This window comes from Polypterus senegalus, chromosome 10 (genome assembly GCF_016835505.1).
Source record: "Polypterus senegalus isolate Bchr_013 chromosome 10, ASM1683550v1, whole genome shotgun sequence".
NCBI lineage: Eukaryota > Metazoa > Chordata > Cladistia > Polypteriformes > Polypteridae > Polypterus > Polypterus senegalus.
The window spans coordinates 130,624,089-130,648,065 of NC_053163.1; the positions used below are offsets into that span (position 1 = coordinate 130,624,089).

General features: G+C 40.4%; 1 protein-coding gene across 1 annotated transcript in view; it reads right to left on the reverse strand.

The window, feature by feature from the left end:
* The window catches only part of fgf22 (fibroblast growth factor 22), a 72,243-nt gene extending 49,768 nt beyond the window's left edge, over positions 1–22,475 (reverse strand). Inside the window, exon 1 of the mRNA XM_039764591.1 lies at positions 21,763–22,475. Coding sequence (XP_039620525.1) covers positions 21,763–22,093 — 331 coding nt within the window. The 5' untranslated portion in view covers positions 22,094–22,475. The remainder of the gene's footprint in view (positions 1–21,762) is intronic.
* Positions 22,476–23,977: the final 1,502 nt, after the last annotated feature.

Genomic DNA, 23,977 nt, shown 5'->3' on the forward strand with positions numbered 1-23,977 from the left:
GCCTTGCGCCCTGTGTTGGCTGGGATTGGCTCCAGCAGACCTCCGTGACCCTGTAGTTAGGATATAGCGGGTTGCATAATGGATGAATGGATGGATGTAAGAACACTCTTCAGTGGCTGTGCTCACATTTTGTTTTGCACATCACTTTGGTGTGGCCTGAAATGATTGAAGAAGATCACTATAAAATAGAAGACTGTATGGCATAGTGTTTGAAAACCACAATGCCCCTCACCACTAACAGATTTTGTGACCTGAGCAAGTCATTTAAACTGACATTGCATAAATTGTATGAATATGGCAACATCTGAACTTTGCGTTTGTGATTGGCAATTCAATTTGGTTAAAAGCTTCAGAACATTTTTGAGCAATGGAAAAATATTTGTTTTACCACTATTCATTCATTCATTTATTTGCTTATTTTCTGAACCAGCTTATTGTATTCCTTAACAGGGATGTGAGGAGTGTAGGACAGTTTAAAGTTGCTTATTAACCTTACCTTGGTGATTCTAAATTTGCTGTGTATGAGTAAGCATTTGTGCATTCTATTCTTCTGTATAGATTGGCCCCAAATTCAAGGCCAGTTACTATCGTTTGCCTAATAATGGCAATATAGGCTCCCGTTACCATGTACTGTATTGGTTTAAGTGAACTTGATAATAGATTAACAATAAACTTAATCTTGTCAAATTTGTGATGTACATGGGAAACCAAAGTAAACTGAGAAAATTCTTGAAGACACAGAAAAACATGCAATCTTTCTTTTCATCATAGAGTAACAATATTCAAGGAGTTGTTTCCATGAAATTCAACCGAATAAATAACTAATGAAGAAGTGATATTAATAATAAGTGGTCTTTGTTCGAATTAGTTGATTTTATAAACTTTTTGCAGCTCACCCTCGACGAGCTGATTCACTCCATATGTCTATTTAAGGGTTTTGGGACCTGAGGATTATTCATTTTGTTAGTTTTTGTATTTAAGTAAATTGACTAACTTGAATATTTTGTAGTGTCTTGCTATGACGCCCTCTTTATTTTCTGTGAGTGCTTCTGTTTTGTGCTCCTGTTTTTGGGATGCGTTTCCTAGTTGTCAGGGGCATGGTCACAAAGGTCACAACATCCGTGGTCAATTATACAAAAGAGATAAAAGGTTGCCTCTGGCAGCTATTGTTTAGAGATGTTCACTTTAAAAATCTGTTTCTCTTATAGTATTTTTCTAATCAAAAGTACCTATGGGAATATAAGTTTCTTGGGACATTTCTGTACAGTTACTTCTGTGTTATAATATTTCCTTTTTTTCATGGTGCCACAATGTTATTTTGTTTTACATATGGTTGCTGCAATGTTATGATTTCTGTTACCAGCACGCTGCCACCAGTTAACAAGGAATGTGCTTGTAGGTGGCACCGCATCTTACATTATCAGTGTGACCCATTAAATATCTGTTACTTATTACATAAAAACACAAGCAAACGTAACCTGAATTTCCTCCTCAGATATCTGGTTTCTGAACTTACTCTTTTCCTTCTGTTTGATTACAGTTTATACTTTGATGCAAAAGGGTTCATTTTCATGGTTCCAACTTGTTTCTGGTTTTGACTTCACTTCATCACCAGCCGCCTCATGTATAAATGGTGTGTGCCCACAAAAATGTTGCGTATGCCCATTTCCACATTCACATCACGATGTATAAAAACTAAACTTGTTGGAAAGCCACGCATATTTTCATGGCAGCACAACACATTGTGTACGCATGTTTTCTGCTCGGTTTTGCAAAATGGCTGCACCCAGTGTCAAAGCAGTGCTACTGTTCCTGTGTGGTTTCCCTTTCTTTTTTAGATTCACATCCCTGACACAGCTTTATCAAATGCACTGAAACTAACTGTATATCGTTTATAAATTTAAGGCATCTGATTGTAATCAACTTGTAATAATATAATGATCCACAGAATGGCCAAACTATTCCAAATACCATAACTGCTTCAGCATTGTTACTCTCAGTACACCACTCAGAGTATTTTAACCCATTGTATCTGAGTGTGGAATCACAGCTCTACAGCAGCTGATCGGAAAGTTCGATAGCGGATTGTGTCGAGAGCACAGAGGATTATCGGAAGGCAGCATCTAGCCCTGGAGAACATTTATAGCACACGCTGCGTCAGCTATGCGTACAGTCTCTTTAAACTTATCCCATTCGGCAAATGCTTCAGAGACTTTCCTGTAGGGACCTTGAGGTTCAGAAATAGTTTCATCCCAAGAGCTATAAACGCACTCAGTCAGTCATTCAAGTGCTCCTGAAAGAACTGTTTGTACTTTTAAATACAACTACCTCACTGTAAACTTGCACTACATTTGTAATATTGCACAACCTGAGCCACTTATGAACCATTTGCACTATCTGCACTATTTGTACATGTATATTAATAATAATAATAATACATTTTATTTATATAGTGCCTTTCCCATGCTCAAGGCATTTATTGTACTTATGCTTTCATATTGCATATTTTGCATTGTTTTTTATTGTATTATTATTATTATTATTATTTTATCATTTTGTAGGAAAATAAATTTATGGAGGGTTTGCATATTGAATCTCATTGTACCATACAGTAACAATAAAGGAATTCAATTCAAGAGAGTGTGTATTTACAGATGATGACGACTGGCTTCTAAGTCGATTTAGATTTCCAAGAGCTATTTTCTTCAAGCTATTGATATCATTTTTAAGATGAAATGCATTAAAGCAGGGGTATCCAACACGTCGCTCGCAAGCTACCGTTAGCTCGCCACCCCTTTCCAAGTAGCTCGCCAAAGGGTTAATAAATCCTACATAAATTTTTAAAACTTGATTACTCAAATTAGGGTTGGGCGATCTTTCCAAAAAATCATATCACGATCCTTTTAACACAAAAATCACGAACCACAATCTGAATTGCAATCTATCTTTTCAATGTGGCATACACTTAAGAGAATATCCTGACTCGGAGTTGTGGCTCTGAGGCCAAGGATCTGCGCTGGTATCCCGAAGGTTGCCTTTTCGAATCTCCGTCACTGCCAAAAGAGATCCTATTCTGTTGGGCCCTTGAGCAAGGCCCTTAACCTTCAATTGCTCCACGAGCGCTGTACAATGGCTGACCCTGCGCTCTGACCCCAAGGGGTATGCGAAAACTAACAAATTCCTAATACAAGAAATTGTACAAGGCGAAATAAAGAACAAAAAAAAAAACTCATCAAGACCTAAGTAACATTTTATTTTAAATATCAAACAAAGTTGAATTCAATTGTTCTCTCGTTCACTAGCTAAGCAGAGTTAAAGAACATGTCCCGAAGGTGGCGAGTGAGTGAAGAAGGCCCCTCCCCTCGGCCTGTTGCGTGGATCTCAGGTTCGCATAAATAAATCTGTACTGCAAGTGAACTATGATACACAGTGAAATGAGAGAAGTCGCGAAATCAACCGGAATGTTAAAGCAAATTCTAGAAAAAAAACCCAGTCTAAATCTGTTAAGTAGTTCTCACATGAAATGAGGACAGGTAGACAGACAGACATTGGATTTTATATCTATACATGTAAAGGAGAGTTGGGATCCGAGAGACTGTGTTTGTGTGTTTGTGGAGGGATGGAGAGTTAAGGCGGGTGGAGGAGTCACGTGATCATCTCCCCTCCCATTCACGTCATTTCATTCACATCATTTCACTCCGAGCTGAGCTCAGCTGAATTCCGCAGCTGACGCGGTCTTGACGTTCTTTTTCCTTAGTGTTTAGTCCTCTCTCCTTTACTGATTTACTGTTTACTAGACACAGTACTTACTGAATAGTATTTTTCCTTTAGTGTTTCTACTTAGTGTTTCTTAGTGTTTAGTAGACGCGGTGTGCCAGTGTTCCCGGCAGTGTAGTGGTTTACTGTTACTTTCTACTTCGTTTTTGGACTTTAGTGTTTAGTAGACTTTTACTTTATCTCATTTACTGTTTTTCCCAGCGGTGTTGCCGTTTTTCCCGTTTCTATTTTTTATGTAACATGTTCACGAATTAGTCATAGAGAAAATTTATATATTTTGGCTCCAGGAGGACAAACCAAAAATGCTGTATATAAAGAAGCTCTATAAGTCGCATGTAGATACATAATTATTCCAACTACAGCGACTGCAGCGAAGCGCACATGGTCTGCTAGTATTATATATTAGTAAACCTTCAAAATAATGTGCAGTCAAAGTCTCAACAGCATTCTCAGCATTTCTGGAGCTTAGTAGAGCCAGATAACTCTAAGAATCTTCAAGCAGCTCTGAAAATGTCTGCTTTGTTTGGGTCTCCATACCTCTGTGAGTCTGACATGAATGTCATGAAATCAAAGGTCAGATCAAGACTAACAGATGAACATTGAAATGACTCCATAAGAGTGAACCTCAGTGGCTCCACTCCACCATACAGCAGTCATGTTGACTCCATGCAGTGCCAGTCATCTCACCAACTAAAAAACACATCATACACACAACTGGACATGTGAATAAAGTGAAACAGTGCATGGAATAAAATGACAAATGAATAAGTCATATCTGTGCATTTGGAATTGCATTGTTTTGTTTTGAACTAAATATTTTTTGTGATATTTTAATGCAAAATGTGAGTTGTGAACACCAACATTTTGTAAATGTTCAGGCAAAATAAGCTTATTCAGTTTATTTGGGTTGAAATAAGCTGTGAGAATAAACGTTAGAAAACAGGAGTAGCACTCGGCCATTTTCGTTTTGTAAAAGTAGCTCTCAGGGGACTAAAGGTTGGAGACCCCTGCATTAAAGTATATATATTACATTTTACAGATATTTTTTTAAATTCATTTAAATAATGTATACTGTTAATAATTAAACATGTGGGCATGGTGGTGCAGCAGTAGCAATGAGTTCCTTCCTCACACTTGTATGCTTGCTGGGACTAGCACGACCCTGGATGGATAGATGGATGGAATAATTAAATATGTACTAAGAAGATATTTTTAATGTTCTTTAAAGGTTTTGAAGATCATCATCGTAAGCTTGTGGCGATTGGTTACATGGAGAAAGAAAAGGAAAGACAGGAATTGGGAGTTGGTACGTTTGAAAGAGACAGCACTGCTGCAATAAGGTATTTCACTGAGGGTCAGGCACATCCCAGCAAGCATCTCGTGGGAGGCAGAAACAATCTCTGGACGGGGCACCAGCTCATCGCTACCACTGCGCCACCGTGCCCCCATGTTTAATACATGCTTTAATTCATTTCATCATGAAAATGATATCAAGTATACATCTTAGTATTTAAATTGTTCAGAGAGCTGTAATATCATGAATGTAATGTATTTTGTGTCCGTCGGCATAAGAGAAAGCCTGTATAAGAAGCACGTAGTAATTCACACACATAGAGCACATAGAAGAACAAATACAATGTGAAATATCTAACGTGCTACTTTAGTTACGATGGAATCTGAGAAACTCTAGTAAATTAAACATTGATTTTAAAATTAAGTTTACGACAATCTACTTTAATGACAAAATAAACTATGAGATTAAAGTTGACATTTCAGCCTTTTTTTCCACTGTATTTTTTTCTTTTCTCTGTACCCTAATACCCTTCATTATGACAATCGGACATTGAACTACAACTCCCCGATATCTGATCAGTTCTTTTTTTTTTATTTTGGGCACTGTGCTACTTTCTGTACTTGAACTTTTGAGTTTCTCCATCACTCTCTATCACTCAATCAACTTCCTTTTGTTGTTCATACCACTGCTTAAGCCAACAAATAGTACATTTTTTCTTGCCTCTACTTTGCATTCGCTGAATTAATTTTTTTCATGTGCATTTTGCCATTGTCTTTTGACCAAACACTAAATGGAAGATGATATTTATATTGATTTACATAATAAAATATGCAAAATTATGGGAGGAGTCAGGGTGGGACGGCATCTGCCAATGTTTATGTTTTCTGGTGTTATTTGCACAAAGATGGTGGTCATTTTTCCCCTAGCCCACTGGGACAGTTAAAAGACCGTTATAATCCTCAAAGCGAGTTAATTCCTCCTTCTCTATTGACTTTAATGCATTTTGCGGAGTTTGGTGAAATTTGCAAATATTTCCATGATTTTGCCAAACTCAAGTCAAAGCAAATTCAGTGGGATTTGCTCATCACTATTACTGACTAAGGAGTATAGACTGCAATTTCTGGTTTGATTTAAACAAAAGCTTGCTTGATCATTTAATTCTCATTTGTTCCACACTATGGTTTCTGTTTAGCATTTTCAAATTACTCTGAGAAAAAATACCATCAGAAACAAAGACCTGCTCGAGTCAAGTAACACAGAGTCAGTGAGTAGTTGTCAAAAAGAGGAGTTGGAAATGGTTAGGACATGTTCTTCATATGTAACTGAAACCTCTAACAAAATTTAATATATGTTGGACACCACAAGGGAGTTGAAAAAGATGGCATTCTAGAGAGGTAAGGCAAAGAACATTAGAAAAAGAACAGAAAAAGCATGATCTAATATTTATGTCAGAGGGGAAAGAGGCCATAGACCGTTTGTTGTGAAAAGGCCTTTCAGGAGCCTTGTGTGCCAGTGTAAGACACAATGAGACCTGTTGCTGATGATGACTCTGATCTTATGGACAGAAGCTGCAGCTGGCCTCAACCACTTCATAGAAATACACACCTCACAGTGTGCGTGATGACACCCAGGACACCACAAGCCCCAGAAAATAAATAAGGAGATCAAAACACACAAACATTTAACAGCCTCAAAAATAAGCAACACAGTGAAAGTTTTCAAGATTTTGGCATGTGAAAATAGCAGAATCAACCGAATATGCTGTCTTTTCAGGTTTACCTGCACTGTTCTGGAGCGATTCAGACATTCACAGGTTAAGAAGATTTACCCACTGAGTCTCGTTTAAAATCAGCATTGAAGTTTGAATATTTGTGACTGTCTCTTCTGTAGTCTAACAATTAGAACTCCCAGATTTAATTTTTATACCACTACATATAAAAGACTAATATAAATCATTTTAATAAATGAAATATTGTATTTAGATGCAGCTGGTGACAAGTGAGGAGTTGTGAAGGTGGCCCATCAGTCACCACTGAAATAGCTGGCACCATTCACACCCTGGCACTGCTTCCTTTTTGCCCTTTCTGTGCTGTCTCTGGAGATTTTGCAACCACCCAGTTCAGCTGACAATTACTTCTCAGACCTCCATGTCATCCACCCTTAAATTGTTTGTATCCGGCACCACTCCTAATGGAAAGTGACCTCAGGTAGCAAGGGTGCTTTGAAGCTGCAGTGCATGGCAACATGGGCCAGCAAAAATCAATGGGAGCTTCAAACTAGGAATATTGTAGCTGCCATAAAGTTCGGGCAAAGCAGCCAGACATGGGGATCATTGCCAATGAGTTGGATTAGATCAGTGAAGGTAATCTGAGGTGCTTCCAGTTGGCATGCAATACTCTGAGTCTGCAAAGCAGTAATAAAAAAGAAAAAAACAAAATAGTTTTGTGGACAATCCCAGCTACCGTTTGCTAATCTTAAAGTCAGTATCAATCTGCATCTGTATAAGAAAAGAGAGTTTCCATGAATGAAGTAACCTCTCTCGTTTTCAAAGGCCTCTCTGAAGTGTGATGTATACAGTATATCAGACAACATGACATTAAGCATGATGGAAGAACTGATGTGAGAAGAGAAATCCATTGGGAAGCAAAGACTTATTTGTCTTCTACTAAGTTTGTGACCCAGCTGTAAGTCAGACCAGCAACCTCAAACTCGGTAGACATTGACAGAGAGATAGATAGATAGATACTTTATTAATCCCAAGGGGAAATTCACATAATCCAGCAGCAGTATACTGATACAAAGAAACAATATTAAATTAAATAGTAATAAAAATGAAAAAAAAAATTAAAATAAAATTAATGTTAGCATTTACTCCCCCGGGTGGAATTGAAGAGTCGCATAGTGTGGGGGAGGAACGATCTCTTTATTCTGTCAGTGGAGCAGGACAGTGACAAAAGTCTGTCACTGAAGCTGCTCCTCTGCCTGGAGATGACACTGTTCAGTGGATGCAGTGGATTATTCATGATTGACAGGAGTTTGCTTAGTGCCCGTCGCTCTGCCACAGATGTTAAACTGTGCAACTTTAATCCTACAATGGAGCCTGCCTTCTTAACAAGTTTGTCCAGGCGTGAAGCATCTTTCATCTTTATGCTGCCACCCCTGCACACCACCGCGTAGAAGAGGGCACTCGCCACAACTGTCTGGTAGAACATCTGCAGCATCTTACTGCAGATGTTGAAGGATGCCAACCTTCTCAGAAAATATAGTCTGCTTTGACCTTTCTTACATAGAGCATCAGTATTGGCAGTCCAGTCCAATTTGTCATCCAGCTGCACTCCCAGATATTTAAAGGTCTGCACCCTCTGCACAGTCACCTCTGATGATCACAGGGTCCATGAGGGGCCTGGGCCTCCTACAATCCACCATCAGCTCCTTGGTCTTGCTGGTGTTAAGGTGTAAGTGGTTTGAGTCGCACCATTTAACAAAGTCTTTGATTAACTTTCTGTACACAGCCATGTTTTTCTGGGATTCCTAAAACAAAAAACCAAATGCAGCTTTTTTTGACTGTGAGATTGCTTCTTTTCTGCCTTCACAGAAAGCCGTCAAGCAAGTCATACACCAATGTCCAGTTCGCTTGCACGGCCTTTCTTACTCTGTGTTCAAGTTCTTTAGGGTTTATAACTAATTTCAGTAGGCTAGGTTCAAATGTAGCTTAATGCAGTTCATGGCTCATCTTGACTACTACTAATATTCATTCAGTAGTAAAGGTAAAAATGTGACTAGATTTTTCAAAATATGTAACTCATTCACCCTTCTAATTATGCTGAAATCGTAAAGAAAACAGCAGAGTTTGTCAGCTGCTTTTGACATCACAGCCAATTTACATTTGCTTTCCAGTTATCCTCCTAATCAAGCTTGAATCGAAAATACAGTGATCTCAGAAATTATTCAGACTCCTTTGCTTTTCACACATTTGTTATATTGAAGCCTTATTTTAAAATAATTTAAATTCATTTGACCATCATCAATCTACACTCAATGGCCTAGAATAACAAAGTGAAGCAAGACTGTAGACATTTTTTCAAATTTATTAAAATTTTAAAAATGAAATATCACATTAACACAAGTATTCAGACTCTTTACTCAGTACTTTGTTGAAGCACTTTTGGAAGTAATCATTGCCTGGAGTCTTCTTGGATATGATGCAACGAACTGCTCACACCCTGATTTGGAGATTTTCTGCAGTTCTTCTCTGCACATCCTGTCAAGCCCCATCAGCCTGAATGGAGACTGCCAGTGAACAGCTATTTTCTAGTCTCTCTAGGTATATTTGATTGGGTTCAAATCTGAGCTGTGGCTGGGCCACTCATCAACATTCCCAGAGTTGTCCCAAAGCCACTTCTGGGTTGTCTTTGCTTTGTGCTTAGGGTCATTGTTCTGTTGGTCGGTGAACCTTTAGCTCAGTCTGAGGCCCAGAGTACTCTAGAGCAGATTTTCATTAAGTACTCTGCACTTTGCTCCGTTCCACTTTCCCTCAACCATGTCTAGCCTCCCAATCACTTCTGCAGAGAAACAACATCACAGCATAATGCAGCCATCGCCTTGCTTCACAACTCAAAATTGTATTGTACAGTTGATGAAGGGTGCCTGGCGTCATCCAGACGTAATGTTTAGAACTGTGACAGGTTCTCCACAGGGGTGCGTTCTGAGTCCCCTCCTCTTCACGTTCATGACCCACGACTGTTGTGGCCAAGTTCAGCAAAAACCACATCATTAAGTATGTGGATAACACGACAGTGGTGAGTCTCATTCGAGGTGATGGGGAGTGGGATTACAGAGAGGAGGTGAAGTCATTTGTGGAATGGTGTGATAAAAACAATTTGATACTGAATGTCGATAAAACGAAAGAACTGGTGATCGACTTCAGGAAGAAACAGCTGACACACACCCCGGTCTACATCAACCAACACTGCTGTGGAAATTATGCATTCTACCAAGTTCCCAGGAGTCAATGTGACAAACAACCTCACCTGGTCCCTGCACACCTCCTCCATCACCAAGAAGGCTCACCAGCGCCTGATCTTCTTGCGGAGGCTAAAGAGGGCCCATCTCAGCAAGTCAGTCCTCTCCACTTTCTACAGAGGGACCATAGAGAGCATGCTAACCAGCAGCAGCTCTCTGTGGCAGGAGAGCAGCAGCGCTTCGGACTGGAAAGCACTGAGGAAGGTGGTGAGGGCTGCTGAGCGGATCATTGGAGCCCCGCTGCCTAATGTACAAGATCTGGCAAAACAACGCTGTCTGGCCAGAGCTGTGCGGATCTCCAGAGACCCCACTCATCCTGCCTCTGAACACTTTTCCCTCATGCCCTCAGGCAGAAGATACCATAGCCTGAAATGCAGAACCACCAGGTTTAAAAACAGTTTTTTTCCAACCGCCGTTCGTCTTTTAAATACCAAGTGTTTTTATTAATGTCTTGTGCATCGTCTTTTCGTTCTGCAGCACATATTGGATGTTCTGCTGAATGACAAATAAAATTGAATTGAATTGAATTGAATTGAATTAATCTTTGTTTCGCACAGTCTGAGAATAATTTAGGTGTATCTTTGCAAACTCCAAGTGGACTTTTATGTATCGTCTGGCCACTCTGCAATAAAGTCCAAATTAGTAGACTGTTGTAGTTGTGGTTGTTGTTTTTCTGAAAGTTTTTTCTATCTCCAAAAAGGTTCTCTGAATTTCAGCCAAAGTGATCATCGAGTTCCTGGTCACCACTCTTACTAAGATCCTTCTCCCAAGATTGTGCAGTTTGGCTTTGTGGACAGCTCTAGGAAGAGTTTTGGTTTTTCTAAACTTCTTCCATTTAAGAATTATGGAGGCAACCGTTCTTTTGGAAATCTGTGATACTGCAGATTTTTTTTGTACTGTAGTCTGTCACAGATCTGTGCCTCAACACAATCCTATCTCTAAGCTCTTCAGGCAATTCCTTCAAGCTCATGACTTAGCTTTTGCTCTGATACACATTTTCTTCAATAGGCAGGTGTGTGCATTTCCTAATAATGCCCAGTCAATTTAATTGACCACAGATCGACCCCAAACAAAGTATAAAAACATCTCAAAGGTGAGCAATAGAATGGGATGCATCTGAGCCAAATTCCTAGTTTCATACCAAAGTTTCTGAATACTTGAGTCAATGTGACGTTTCTGTTTTTCATTTTTAACAAATTTACAAAAAAATCCTAAATCCTGTTCTGATATTGACCTTCCCAGGTATTGAGTATTGTTTGATGAGGGATAAAATTTAATTCAAACAAATTTAGCACAAGACTGCAACATAACTAATGTGAAAAAGTGAAGAGGTCTGGACACTTTCTAAAGGTACTGAAGGTTGCTCTACCACCAACTTATTTTTTCCAGCTATCATTCAAGTAAAGCAGTCACCAAGGTGGCTTCCTTCACATGTGTGGTGTCCCTTAGTAGAGTGGGTTTCAAACTGGATTCTTCCACAACTATGGTCTGCCTAAGAAGACTAGACTTCTAGCAGGGTTTCTCCATACCTATGATACTTCCCAGGATGCTAGCTTCTCAGTGGAGTAGGCTTCAAACAAAATTTCTTCTTCAGTGCCTGAGCCTGTCTAAGTAGACTATTCGTATTTGGAATTTTACCATGCCTATAAACTTTTAAAAAGAAGAATATCCAAATATTTAATAATGTCTAAATATCCATACTTATTTCCCTTCCCAGAACATTAAATCCCATACAAAGTTCTTCCATATATATGACTTACTTTATTTTAGGAAAATAGGCTACCATAACTACAGGTATTGCTTTTTTATCAAAATTCTGATGCCTAAAAGAAATTCAAGCTAAGCCTTGTCTGACTCCATAATCAATTCATTTCCATCCTGAGTAGAAAACATAGACTTCTGACCACAAGATTCTACTCTGCAGAGTAGGTAATAAGACGTATTCCTCCGAGCAGTTTCCTTTCTTACCATTGACCCTGTTCAGGTTTCAAAGATCCATTTCCCTCAGACTTGGCTTTTGAGCAAACACATCCTTCCATTCTCTGTAAGTCTTCTACATAACATGACATTATACAGCTTATTTCATCTAGTAAAGGGTGGGAGGGCCAGATCCTATTCCACTTGCACTGGGTACAAGATCCTATAACCCTGTATGGGATATCTATGAATCTCAGGATAAACTAACAAGCAGACACACCCAATTAATCTTTAACAGTGTGGAAGGAAAACTGGAGTCTTCTTCTTCTTCTTTTGGCTGCTGTAATTAGGGGTCACCATAGCAGGTAATCTTTTTCCATATCTTCCTGTCTTCTGTATCTAGCTCCGTTACACCCACCACCTTTATGTCTTCTCTCAACACATCCATAAACCTTCTCTTAGGCCTTCCTCTTTTCCTCTTATCTGACAAAACCAACACAAACATGGGCAGCACACAAACTCTACAAAGACAGTGACCATGTGCAGAGTTTAAACCCAGGATACTGGATCAGTGAGGCAGCAGTACTAACAAATGAACCACTCTCTGGTGCAGTGAGCCATTACCCTGTTGTGCTTCCATTGTGGAGTCGTGAAGAAAATCAGTTCAACAGGCTACAAGTCAGCATCTTCAAACTCTATGGACCCCTTCACTTCTACTGCTGCCGTATAAGGATCCTTACTAATGCCAGTTCTGATTTTGCGATGTGGGCAGTGATCAGCGACCTAGGGGACCATGATAAAGTAAGGTCACATTGTGATTGTCACTAAAAACCAGCATAAACTCCAGCATCTTTGGTTCTTTTTGTACCTTCAAATCTCTGCTCCAGTCATCCTGGGTATCTGATGGCAGAACTCGTAGCAAACCCGCAGGCATTCTTCTTGACCTCTGCACTGTTCCCCCCTTCTATGCCTAGAGGTCAAAGGAGAACTCTTTCTTTTTTGTCTTTGATGCACACGGCCAAGAAGGGCCACATTGACAGACTGCATCTTCCTGGCACGCGGGTATAATGGCAACATATAGCTACAGATGACTTCCTTGATTCCTTTCATTCTATGACATTATTTCCTTAGGCTGAGCGTCTTGTCAGAAACTGGAGTCCAGTCAACTCTTTGATTTTGCTCTTTTTTTTTTCTTCACTTTTTTATTTTTTGTAAACACACCCATATTTCAACAGGCTGTCCTTTTAAAACAGAATATAAACGACTCATAAATTAGCAGGTTGCCAACAATATTTCATAAGGAGAGACACTAAAATTAAAAATAACAACTTGGATCTAAAACCCCTGAGCTGAAGGAGAAGACAAGTTAGATTTGGGGCATACTTCATTTTCAGGCTTGTAACCTTTTTTATCTCTAGGGCATACTTTCATTTATATTTTCATCTCTTACCAGTGATGAAGAATGTTACAGACAGGGTATCAGAGCAAAGTTTACATGCACACATGTGTATGGATCACTGTTACAGGGGAAGAATCAACGTTGACCCAAAGTGGAGAACTTATAAGCTTTGTACAGGAGCTCCACTGATACAGGACCACCAAGTTCAGGAGAGTTAAGATTCCCCACAGCTCCCACAACAGACATTCATTTTAAAAGGCTACGCACCTAAATACCGTTCCAAGTCTTGGAGCCCCACATATGCCAGGCAGCACATGAGTTACAGTGTCGTCATCTTTGAAATCCTGTAACTCCATCCTCCCAGACTAACCCGTAAACGCACCAAATCCTAGCGGTCGACAGACGCACGCTCCACGCTGCCAGATGTAAGTCTGCTGGGATTGATACAATTTTTTCCAGTGTCAATTAGCAAAGCCGTTGACTAATTTCTACTGTTTTTGCACCTGAAAGGCTGGGACTAGGGGCTGGAAAAAATGACCCTGCCACTCAGGGGTGAAACTGTCAGTCGGCGAGCACACCCTGAAAGAGAGCTGCTCTCCAGACAGTCTGTGTGCACGTGTTTATACGCGTCTGGGCTTTCGTGAGCTATTCCCCCATCGTGTGGGGTGTGAGCACTTCAGAGCCCATGTAATCATCTCTGTATGTACTGGGCTCTTTTGTGTCCATCCCTTGTAAGTAACTGTGTGTAACTGATCTCTGATGCAGATCCACTGAGTTTATATGTGTCCTTTCCTTTGATGATTGCCTCCCACCCAATCACTATGTGAGCATGTGAACATCTAAGCTGTCAGATGTCTATCACTGGCCCAGTCTACATGTATGTCTAAGTTAGTGGGAGCTCACCCTCTTTAGTGTAACAATTGCTGTGAGCATTGACTCTGCTGAAAGCAGCTCTCATTGCCATGTAATCTGAACTTGCCTAACGCAGAGTTCTTGTTTCAAATTCAGTGCAGGATGAGGTCCCCAAGTGGCATCACTGTGCTGATATCTGAACTCAGAAAGGGAATGGGGAGCTGCTGTCCTATCAAGGTATTACTGCTCCCAGCAGTGTCCAGGTAGGAGCAAATAAACGAGCCCACCATGAAAGCACAAAGATGCTGAGGGATGATAGGAACTATTAAAGGTTCTCTTTATGAAAGGGCTTTAAATTGAGCTGAAAGGGCAATTCATCTAGTCAAACATTGTTCAGGGAAAGTCACCTTCTGTTATCTGTCCCTTTCTCTGCTATGACAGAAGTGCTATGCGTACATCTTTTAGCACAGTCTTTATTTTTTCTTATTCACCAAATACGTTGAATTAAGCTTATTAGCCCAAAGTAATTGAAAAGGACTTGTTATTGAATGAGTTAACCATAATACATTCACTTGCCTCAACTCTATAGCCCAACTTCACCTAACTGTTTTTGAGCTCAGTGGATTTAAAATAGCATCTCCACTTTTAATACAGTAGTGAGCACTGCTGCCTCACATATCCAAGAGACAGGGTTCAGATCCCAGTTTGCTTGCCTGCTCTCTCTGTATCTCTACCAGGTTTTTCTCATAAGTACTGTGGTTTTCTTCCCTTATCCTAAATACATACAGGCTAGGAAAACCTGCATTTATATCGATGTGGTCTTAATGTATCCTACAATGTTTTGGATGAAAATGCAAGGCAGAATTTCTCAGTGACAACACTACTACTATTACCACGGCAGACTGTCACCCCACCAGTGATTGCATCCTGCATTGTACCCCTTGTTATTGCCCCATGACCATAAATTGAAATACTGTGTAAAGGTAATGGATAAATAGATTTTAATCAAATTCAGGTAACCCTCTATTGAAATAAGTGAGTTCAGAAAATAACAAACAAACACATTTTCACCAAATGCACTTCATTAGGTAAATCCACCAAAATGTACTGAGCTATACTGTACTGAGTTTGTTGGTACGATTCATTAATCCTAGCATGTTCACCAAATGTATTAAACTGGCCCATTAGAAATAAGGCTCGGATCTGATAGGCCAACTATTTAAACCTATCTTGTTAATCAAATTTGCCAGACTAGGAGAAAATTACTTAAAACTTTTATTTTAAATGACTAGTAGCGTAACTAACTTATTCTAGTGCATTCTCTAAAAGCAGTAGATTATTCTTTTTCTCCCAACTGCAACACCCTGTGTTTTCAAGACAAAATAATTGACAGTGGACATTTACCAAATTAACGATACTGGACCTATTAGCACATCTACACTAAACTGCGTTTTTATTATTACTAGAAATACTTGAACCTCTGATCCTCGAAGAAATGTAACAATTCAAGGTACTTGACAGGGAGCAGACAAAAATGTGGTCATAACAAAACACAGCAGCCAAGGGTGGACCACCTTTCCTATGACTTTCTTTTGTGCCCAGTGTGTATGACTTGAGTATCAGTCATCCACAAATTCTTTTTCATGGAATATTGATGTATACTTCTCTTGCGTCTAATTGGCCTTTGCAAGGTGCTTCACTGTCATAAAATGTCAATGAGTTTCTTTTCTTGGTTTATCCTGGTTTATCTTCTGTATTGCATGCATGGCTCTTATTCTTTTATCAGGCGTGGTGCATGGCTTTGCTGCTGCTTGCCATTAGAATGACCTGAAGGTAGTCCACACATCCAATTCATGGGTTGTGTTGTGTGTACCACAGCATAAGTTCTTGATTAAGACCAAGCTCAATTTTTCAGATCAAAGTGATTTGCAAATATGTGTGTGATGGATAAACAACCCTTAACGTTTTATACATTATATTGTCTGTGCTACCTTTCTAAGATGGGTTAAAATCTAAATAATCAACATAGCATTTAGCATAAACTTTTGAAGTACACATTCTATTGGAATGTATTGTAGTAATAAAATTAAGTTGTCATTCCAACAAATGGTGCATCACCAAACATTTCTAGTAAACTAACAGATGGTGTATCACAAACACTTGCAATAAAATGCATTACTATAAATATCTGTGATGCACCATCTCTTCAAATGAGAGGGAAATGGATACAATTGGATGGATACACTCACACAGACACTTACCCTTTTATTAAGTTGTAAATATATATATATATATATATATATATATATATATATATATATATATATATATATATATAGTGAACGCTGGCCTGGACACACACAGACGGACAACATAGTTCCACCCAACACACGTTTATTTATACAATATTTACAGTTCAGTGCACTCACAAACCCCAGTGCCTCCAGCACCGATTCCCCCAATGTCCAGGCCAAACACAGTCCTGTGCCTCTCTTTCTCCTGGCCGCGTCCCGTCCTCTCTCTCAGCTCCATCCACTTCCACTCGACTTCCACTCATGACTGGAGGGAGGCGGCCCCTTTTATAGGAACCCGGATGGGCTCCAGCTGCTTCCCGGCAATCTCCGCGGACACACCCCCGTGTGGCGGAAGTGCCGGCTGCGCACCTGGAAGCTGTCCGGGTGTCCCCTGTCGTCTTCCCCCTGGCACTTCCTGGTGTGGCGGAAGTGCCGGGCTCCCGGGATAATAAGGCACTGGGGCGCCGCCTGGCGGTGGCCACGGGCCCCTACAGGGCTGGGCTTCCAAGCCCTCTACCCGAGGCCTCCAGCATAACCAGGACGAACGCCCCCTCTCGATCTGGAGGAGGCACAAGCCCTCCTCTGGTCCTCCTGGGCGTCCCGGCCGGGGACCACAAGGGATACACCGGCATCGGGGCGCCGCCTGGAGGTGGCCACGGGCCCCTACAGGGCTGGGCTTCCAAGCCCTCTACCCGAGGCCCCCAATATAACCAGGACGGATGCCCCCTCGCAGTCTGGAGGAAGCACAAGCCCTCCTCTCGTCCTCCTGGGCGTCCCAGCCGGGCTCCAGCCCCGGCCGTGGACCACAATATATATTTATATATATATATATATATGGAAGAGAAGGTCTGTGATACGGTTTGTATATTAGCAGCTGGAGATCCACAAAGGGAGAAAATGAATCATGTAACATAAAGTATTTTTTATTCCTGAGCTTTCAACCCCTACCAGGGGTCTTCATCAGAGGATAATGCTTAGACTTACAAGAATCAAAGGCAATATATAGCAATAACTTACGTGGGGGCCAAGTCAGGTGTCAGAATAGCACACAAACCCACGAACAATCTGCGCACAGTCCTCTTTAATGCTAAAAACAAGAAATCGACAGCAGAAACACGAAACACAGTGTACAGCATTCCATGCAGTTCGTGCTCACGGTATACATTGGACAAACTTCAAAAAGAATCGCAACACGTATACAGGAACACTGCAACGCCGTCAGAAGAAAGGACTCACTATCATTGATCTATACGCATACTAAATCAACAGGACATACATTTAATTGGGACGATGTACAAGTAAAATTTAAAGCCAATACTAAAAGTGCTAGAGAGCTGGCTGCCATCAACAGACACTTGGACATAAATCCAGCATATGCAAACTTAAGAAGAAGTTATTCATAATAAACATGACTTTACACCCAATAACCTAGACCCCTCACACACCCACCACTGGCCTAGCCACCCCTTTGCAACCCACGTAAGTTATTGCTATATATTGCCTTTGATTCTTGTAAGTCTAAGCATTATCCTCTGATGAAGACCCCTGGTAGGGGTTGAAAGCTCAGGAATAAAACTACTTTATGATACGTGATTCATTTTTTCCCTTTGTGGATCTCCAGCTGCTAATATATATATATAAATATTATTATATTATTATTACATATAAATATATACTGTATATGTATATGTAGATAGATAGATAGATAGATAGATAGATAGATAGATAGATAGATAGATAGATAGATAGATAGATGTATTTTGTAGATGCTCTTATCAATGCATGTCTAGTGACTTGATCAGGATCATTCACTGAGCCAGTGTGGGACTGAACTTGTATCTGTGTGGTTTAAAGTGCAGTGCCTTAGCCACTGCCACACTATGCCAAAGAAGTAAATTAAGCATGTTCACGAAATCCTTGCATTCCTGACAGATTGACTATTCTGCAAATGCACTGAAATGTGCAAGATCGGTAAAATGTACTGGACTTATTTGTGGAATGATTTGGACTTCTTAGCCCAAAGACACTGAAATGGATTTGTTAATCCAAAAATTCAAGCATGGTACATTAATCTATGCATGGTGCCACAGGGGTTATGTCATTTGCCTACCTAACAACTTCAAAGTTCTGTATTTGAATGCAATGGGGCACGGCTTGTGTGTTTATGTATTCTCCTAAAGTCTTGGTGAGGTTTATCTTCTGTATTGTAAAGACGTTAAGGTTAGATGGATTGACAACTTTAAACTGGCCTAGTGTGAATGTGCCTCCTATTGACCTGACACCCTACTTAAGGTTCTTTCCCAGATTATGGCTAATCCCCATGACCCTGAAATAGGTAAGGGTGTTAGAAAAAGGATGGACAACATCAAATGCACTAAACTGTGTTAAGCAGCCCTAATGCATTAAATGGGATTATAAAATATAATATAATGAACTGGGTAGAATGGCCCAAAAGTCATTGCTTTTAATTAACTTAAAGGTTATGGTTATACCAATAATATTGCATTAAACTAGACATGTTGAGTAATGCATTTATCTAAACGTGTTCAATTTGGCATATCCATGTAACTAGACACATTAAGCCAATGGCCTACATTAAGTGCACTGAAACAATACTTTTAAACTAGGCTCTTTACCACAAGGACTTTAATTGGTTCTGCTAGCCCACTGCATTAAACTTGGCAAGTTAATCATATTTAGCTACATGTACTTATTAGGCTAATGTTCTCATCTGAGGCTGTTAGTTCAATGTATTAAACCCAGAATACTGAAGCAGACAGATTAGTCAAGTGTACTAAACTAAGCTTATTAACACAACGCATTACATTGTCATTTTTTAGCATAATGTGTTAGTAATTTTTATTTCTTTATTTCTTTTGGGAGCTTATAGATAACATTACACACAAAAGCGTCGTTGACCTCAAGGAGCTGAGATGTGAAAGCACTTTCTTTCTTCAAAGTTTATGATGGAGATTCTTGATCAGATTAAATGAATGATCAACATTATACAATTCTTCATATTTGAGAGCATCTTTTGAGAAAGAAGAAGACAAAAAACTTTTTTTTTGCCGATTTTGTTTCAGCAAGGCATTTCCCACTGCTGAGCCCCTGCCACCAGTAATGCACCCAAGCATAGTATTTGATTGACAGAGTGGGCATATAATAAAATAAATATAATCTTCTATGTTTATCTATCCATCCATCCATCCATTTTCTAACCCGCTGAATCCGAATACAGGGTCACGGGGGTCTGCCGGAGCCAATCCCAGCCAACACAGGGCACAAGGCAGGAACCAATCCTGGGCAGGGTGCCAACCCACCGCAGGACACACACAAACACACCCACACACCAAGCACACACTAGGGCCAATTTAGAATCGCCAATCCACCTAACCTGCATGTCTTTGGATTGTGGGAGGAAACCGGAGCACCCGGAGGAAACCCACGCCGACACGGGGAGAACATGCAAACTCCACGCAGGGAGGACCTGGGAAGCGAACCCGGGTCTCCTAACTGCGAGGCAGCAGTGCTACCACTGCGCCACCGTGCCGTATGTTTATCTAATGAAATGATAATTGGTTGTTAAGTCAGAGAGTTCCATTGGGTTAATTCACAAAATAGACATTATTACACCAAAACATTCCGTTTGCTTCATTTTCCTATTATATTACTCTGGGTTAATTCGTCAAGCACAACACAGTCTGTTAAATGGACATATGAGGACATTCGATCCATGCTAGTATGTTTTAGTGCCTACTATAATCAACTACCCTCAAGCTAATAACCCATCCGGACTTATCAAACTTATTAATTTAGGTATGTATACAAGCCTTAAATTTTACGCCGTTTGCCTTGCTCTCTCTCTCAGGGGTGGGGGTCGACTTGTTCTTAACTCAATTTTAATTTTTTGTAAAAATTGATTGATTTGCATGGAATGATTGCAATAAAATGAATAAAACTTCAAAAAAAATAAATAAATAAATGGACATATGAGGACATTCGATCCATGCTAGTATGTTTTAGTGCCTACTATAATCAACTACCCTCAAGCTAATAACCCATCCGGACTCAATTTGCATGTGTTAGATTGAGCAAGATGCCACTTCAGTCTTAAATAAATTATTTCAGCTGGTTCTTTTGCAGAATATTTTGAACTGGTCTAGTTCTAAAAGGTAATAATGATATTACAAAGTGGGCAGGGTGAGCAATGGTAGAAATCTGCCTAGACTTATTGACCTCCTTGCACCTTAGGTGTCATTTTCCTTTGAAAAAGTCAAATAGCTAACAGTAAAGGCTTGCAGTAAAAAAGATGGATTGGCCACAGAGAAGAGCATTTTGGAGGTTAAAGGTTAAAGAAAAGAGCAAGCAGTGGCTGAGGAAGAACCAATGTGAGTTTTGAAGTAAGTCAGGCAATTTTTCATCATATCCATTACTAGCCCTTGACCTGCTGAAGCTCAGCCACATTTGAGGATGTGATTGCTGAAGGACAAGAATGTAGGTCTTATCATCTCCCAGAGGTGATGCCTTAGAGATAAGAAAGATGATTGTCAGACAGCTGGGTGCCACTGCTGTCATGATGTGGAACTGCACAGGACAGAGTTGCCACTTTCACCCAGCAGGCACTAAGAGCAGAGCCCCAGGATGAATTGGAAACTCAGAATTTGGCAACTATAATGGCGACTGTTTGCTTGAAAATGGTAAAGGCCAACATGGTCAGGGACACATAATCAAGGTGGCATCTAATACATCTCCAGCACACCTCGCCTATGCCAATTTGTCTTGCTTTACCATCTGATGTATGCATCAGTCTGCTGATAAGCTGCTCATCAAATAGAAGAGTCCCACCATATCATTTGTATCTTTTGAGTGGGTCAAGATAAAGTCTAAATTGGCAAATGAAGTGTACTGCCATCCCTAATTCTATAACGTGCAATTGGCCAGTACAGATGGTCATCTTTATGATAAAATGCATAGTCATCTAGAAGTTGTCATGCATATATATTATTGTCTGGCTAATTTGTTTCAGAGGACTGTAAAGTCAAGTATGGTAGAATTTACTGAAGGCAGACTTCTTCAATATTTTCATTTTTATCTGTGCATATGTAAAGAAAAGAATTGTAATTATATGTTCATTGGTCAAGAAAGAGTTTTTTTGTCAATTTTATCAGCACCCAATACCCCCATTCCAACCCGCTTCACATACTCACTGTTAATGCAGTTCTTTCGACGTGTACCATCCACTTTTCCCGACTTCTCAATGCGCAAGAAGAACTTTGTAGCTGAATAGAGTCGTCTCCATCTCACATCACCTTCCAGGTGGTTGTAGCTTCGGGTGTGTCGATCAAGGCTCCAAGAGCAGTTGACACCCCGCAGGGGCTCAAGGCCAACGGCAGCACCCGCTTCAGCAGGGCACCTCCCTAGGACAGCACCTGCCTGCAGCAGCAAGATGCAGACCACCAGACGGATCAAGAGAGGGCTGGAGGAGGTGGAAGCAACAGCAGGAAGGAGCCCGGCGGCAAATGACATCCATTCCCACATGGCGGGGTCAGACTCCCAATGTGGCAGCAAAATGCAGGCAGGGCATACCGTGCAGGCACAGGAGTGAATGCAGTGAGTTTCCGAATGCCAGCACCGCAATATCCATCACACTTGAGAGGCCGAGAAACAAAGTGAGGAAGCAGGTTCCCTTCCTTTGGCGCTCTCAAATTAAAACAAAAAAAAAAAAAAAAGAAAAAAAGAACAGCAGAAAGCTGTAAAGCAAAGTGGACAAAAAATAGAGAGATCTCAGTCCAGAAAAGAAACTCCAGCTGTCCTGCCCAAAGTGCTACCTCTATCCCATTTCTATTTCTAGGTTCCTGAGCTCTCCTCCTGCCTGCACCTTGCAGGCTGCCTTCCTGCTTGTGAAGTTGCTCTAAACTCAGTGACAGTCAGTGGAAGAGAGAGAGAGAGAGAAAGAGAGAGGTGAGGTGGGGGGGAAGAGGGAGGGAGGGAGGGAGGAAAGCAGGGCACACGATGTGTGTGTCTCTCTCTCCCCTCTGTGTGTGCGTGTGTGTGTGTGTGTCTGAGAAGTCGTTGTGTGCGTGTGTGCGCCTCAGCACTGGTCATCTGCTATGTTTTTCTAGACAAGGGGTGTGGCCTGCAGTCCATTCATAATTTCAGCATGCCAGCCTCTGTCTCAGGGATGTACTACCATTGGGAGCTATTGTTTACCCAGCTAACATTAAGGAACAGGAAAGCCTGCACTGTCTCTGTATCCCTGTCATATGAATTTTAATTTTTTGACATTTTAATTTCCTCCTATTTGCTTGGGTTTTGCTATTTTTGGTAAACTAAATCACAACCTTGACAAGTTCCTTCTTACTTTATAGCAGTGTCCTTTTGCCTGCATTAACCTCACAGGGTTAGGAGAAGACATCAAAAATTGATAACCTGGAGTTGAGCAAGTAATCTTTACAAAATAAGAATTATTCTCCCTTGGCCATCACTAAATATGTACTTTTTTTTACTACAGTATGTCTTTCTTTCACCTTAAACAGCTTTTGTTGGAAATTAATAAGTCTGTGTCACTAATCAAACAGTTGATTGCTAGGTTGACCTGGGAATGTGCTGAAAAAGGCATTACCTTCTTCCTGCACCTGCTTGGCCAGTTTCTTGATTCCACCAGCAACAAGCATTGTCTTTGTGTTCATTTTGTGAAAATAGTCTGGCAGCTCCATGTTTCCTATTAAACAATTTCTTCAGGGTGCTTAGAAATTCAACAAAATTTATAAACAGGAGGAGAGCATTCAGTCAAATCTAGTTTGGCATGATTGATGTGGCACTGCCTTGACTGTCAAACTTAACTTGGCTCAATACTGTGCCTACAATGTAGCATGTGGTTGGTATATATAAGAGCCAGACCTGATGAAGGACAAGCTAAGCCTGGAAGTGGACTTCTGTGGAAATCACAGTGAGGTCCTTTAAAGCAGAAAGACTGAGCCACCAGTAAAATGTCAGAAAATCTGTCTTCTTTACATTTTGAAGGTCATCTTAAGAACGTTGTTCTCTGCATGTCTGTCTTGAAAGCAGCTTTCAGCGTCTGCACAGAGCTGTGTACTGAAACATTAGATGCCCAGTGAAAGATCTTTGTGGCCCTGGGAAAAGCTCGGTAGGAGAGAGCGATTTTGGATTATCTCCCAGCTGTGCCAAGAAGGATAGATATATACAGTATACAACAACAACAACAACAACATTTATTTATATAGCACATTTTCATACAAACAGTAGCTCAAAGTGCTTTACATATTAAAGAATAGAAAAATGAAAGATACAATTATAAAACAAAATAAATCAACATTAACATCGAATAAGAGTAAGGTTCAATGGCCAGGGGGGACAGAAAAACAAAAAAAACTCCAGACGGCTGGAGAAAAAAAAAAAAAA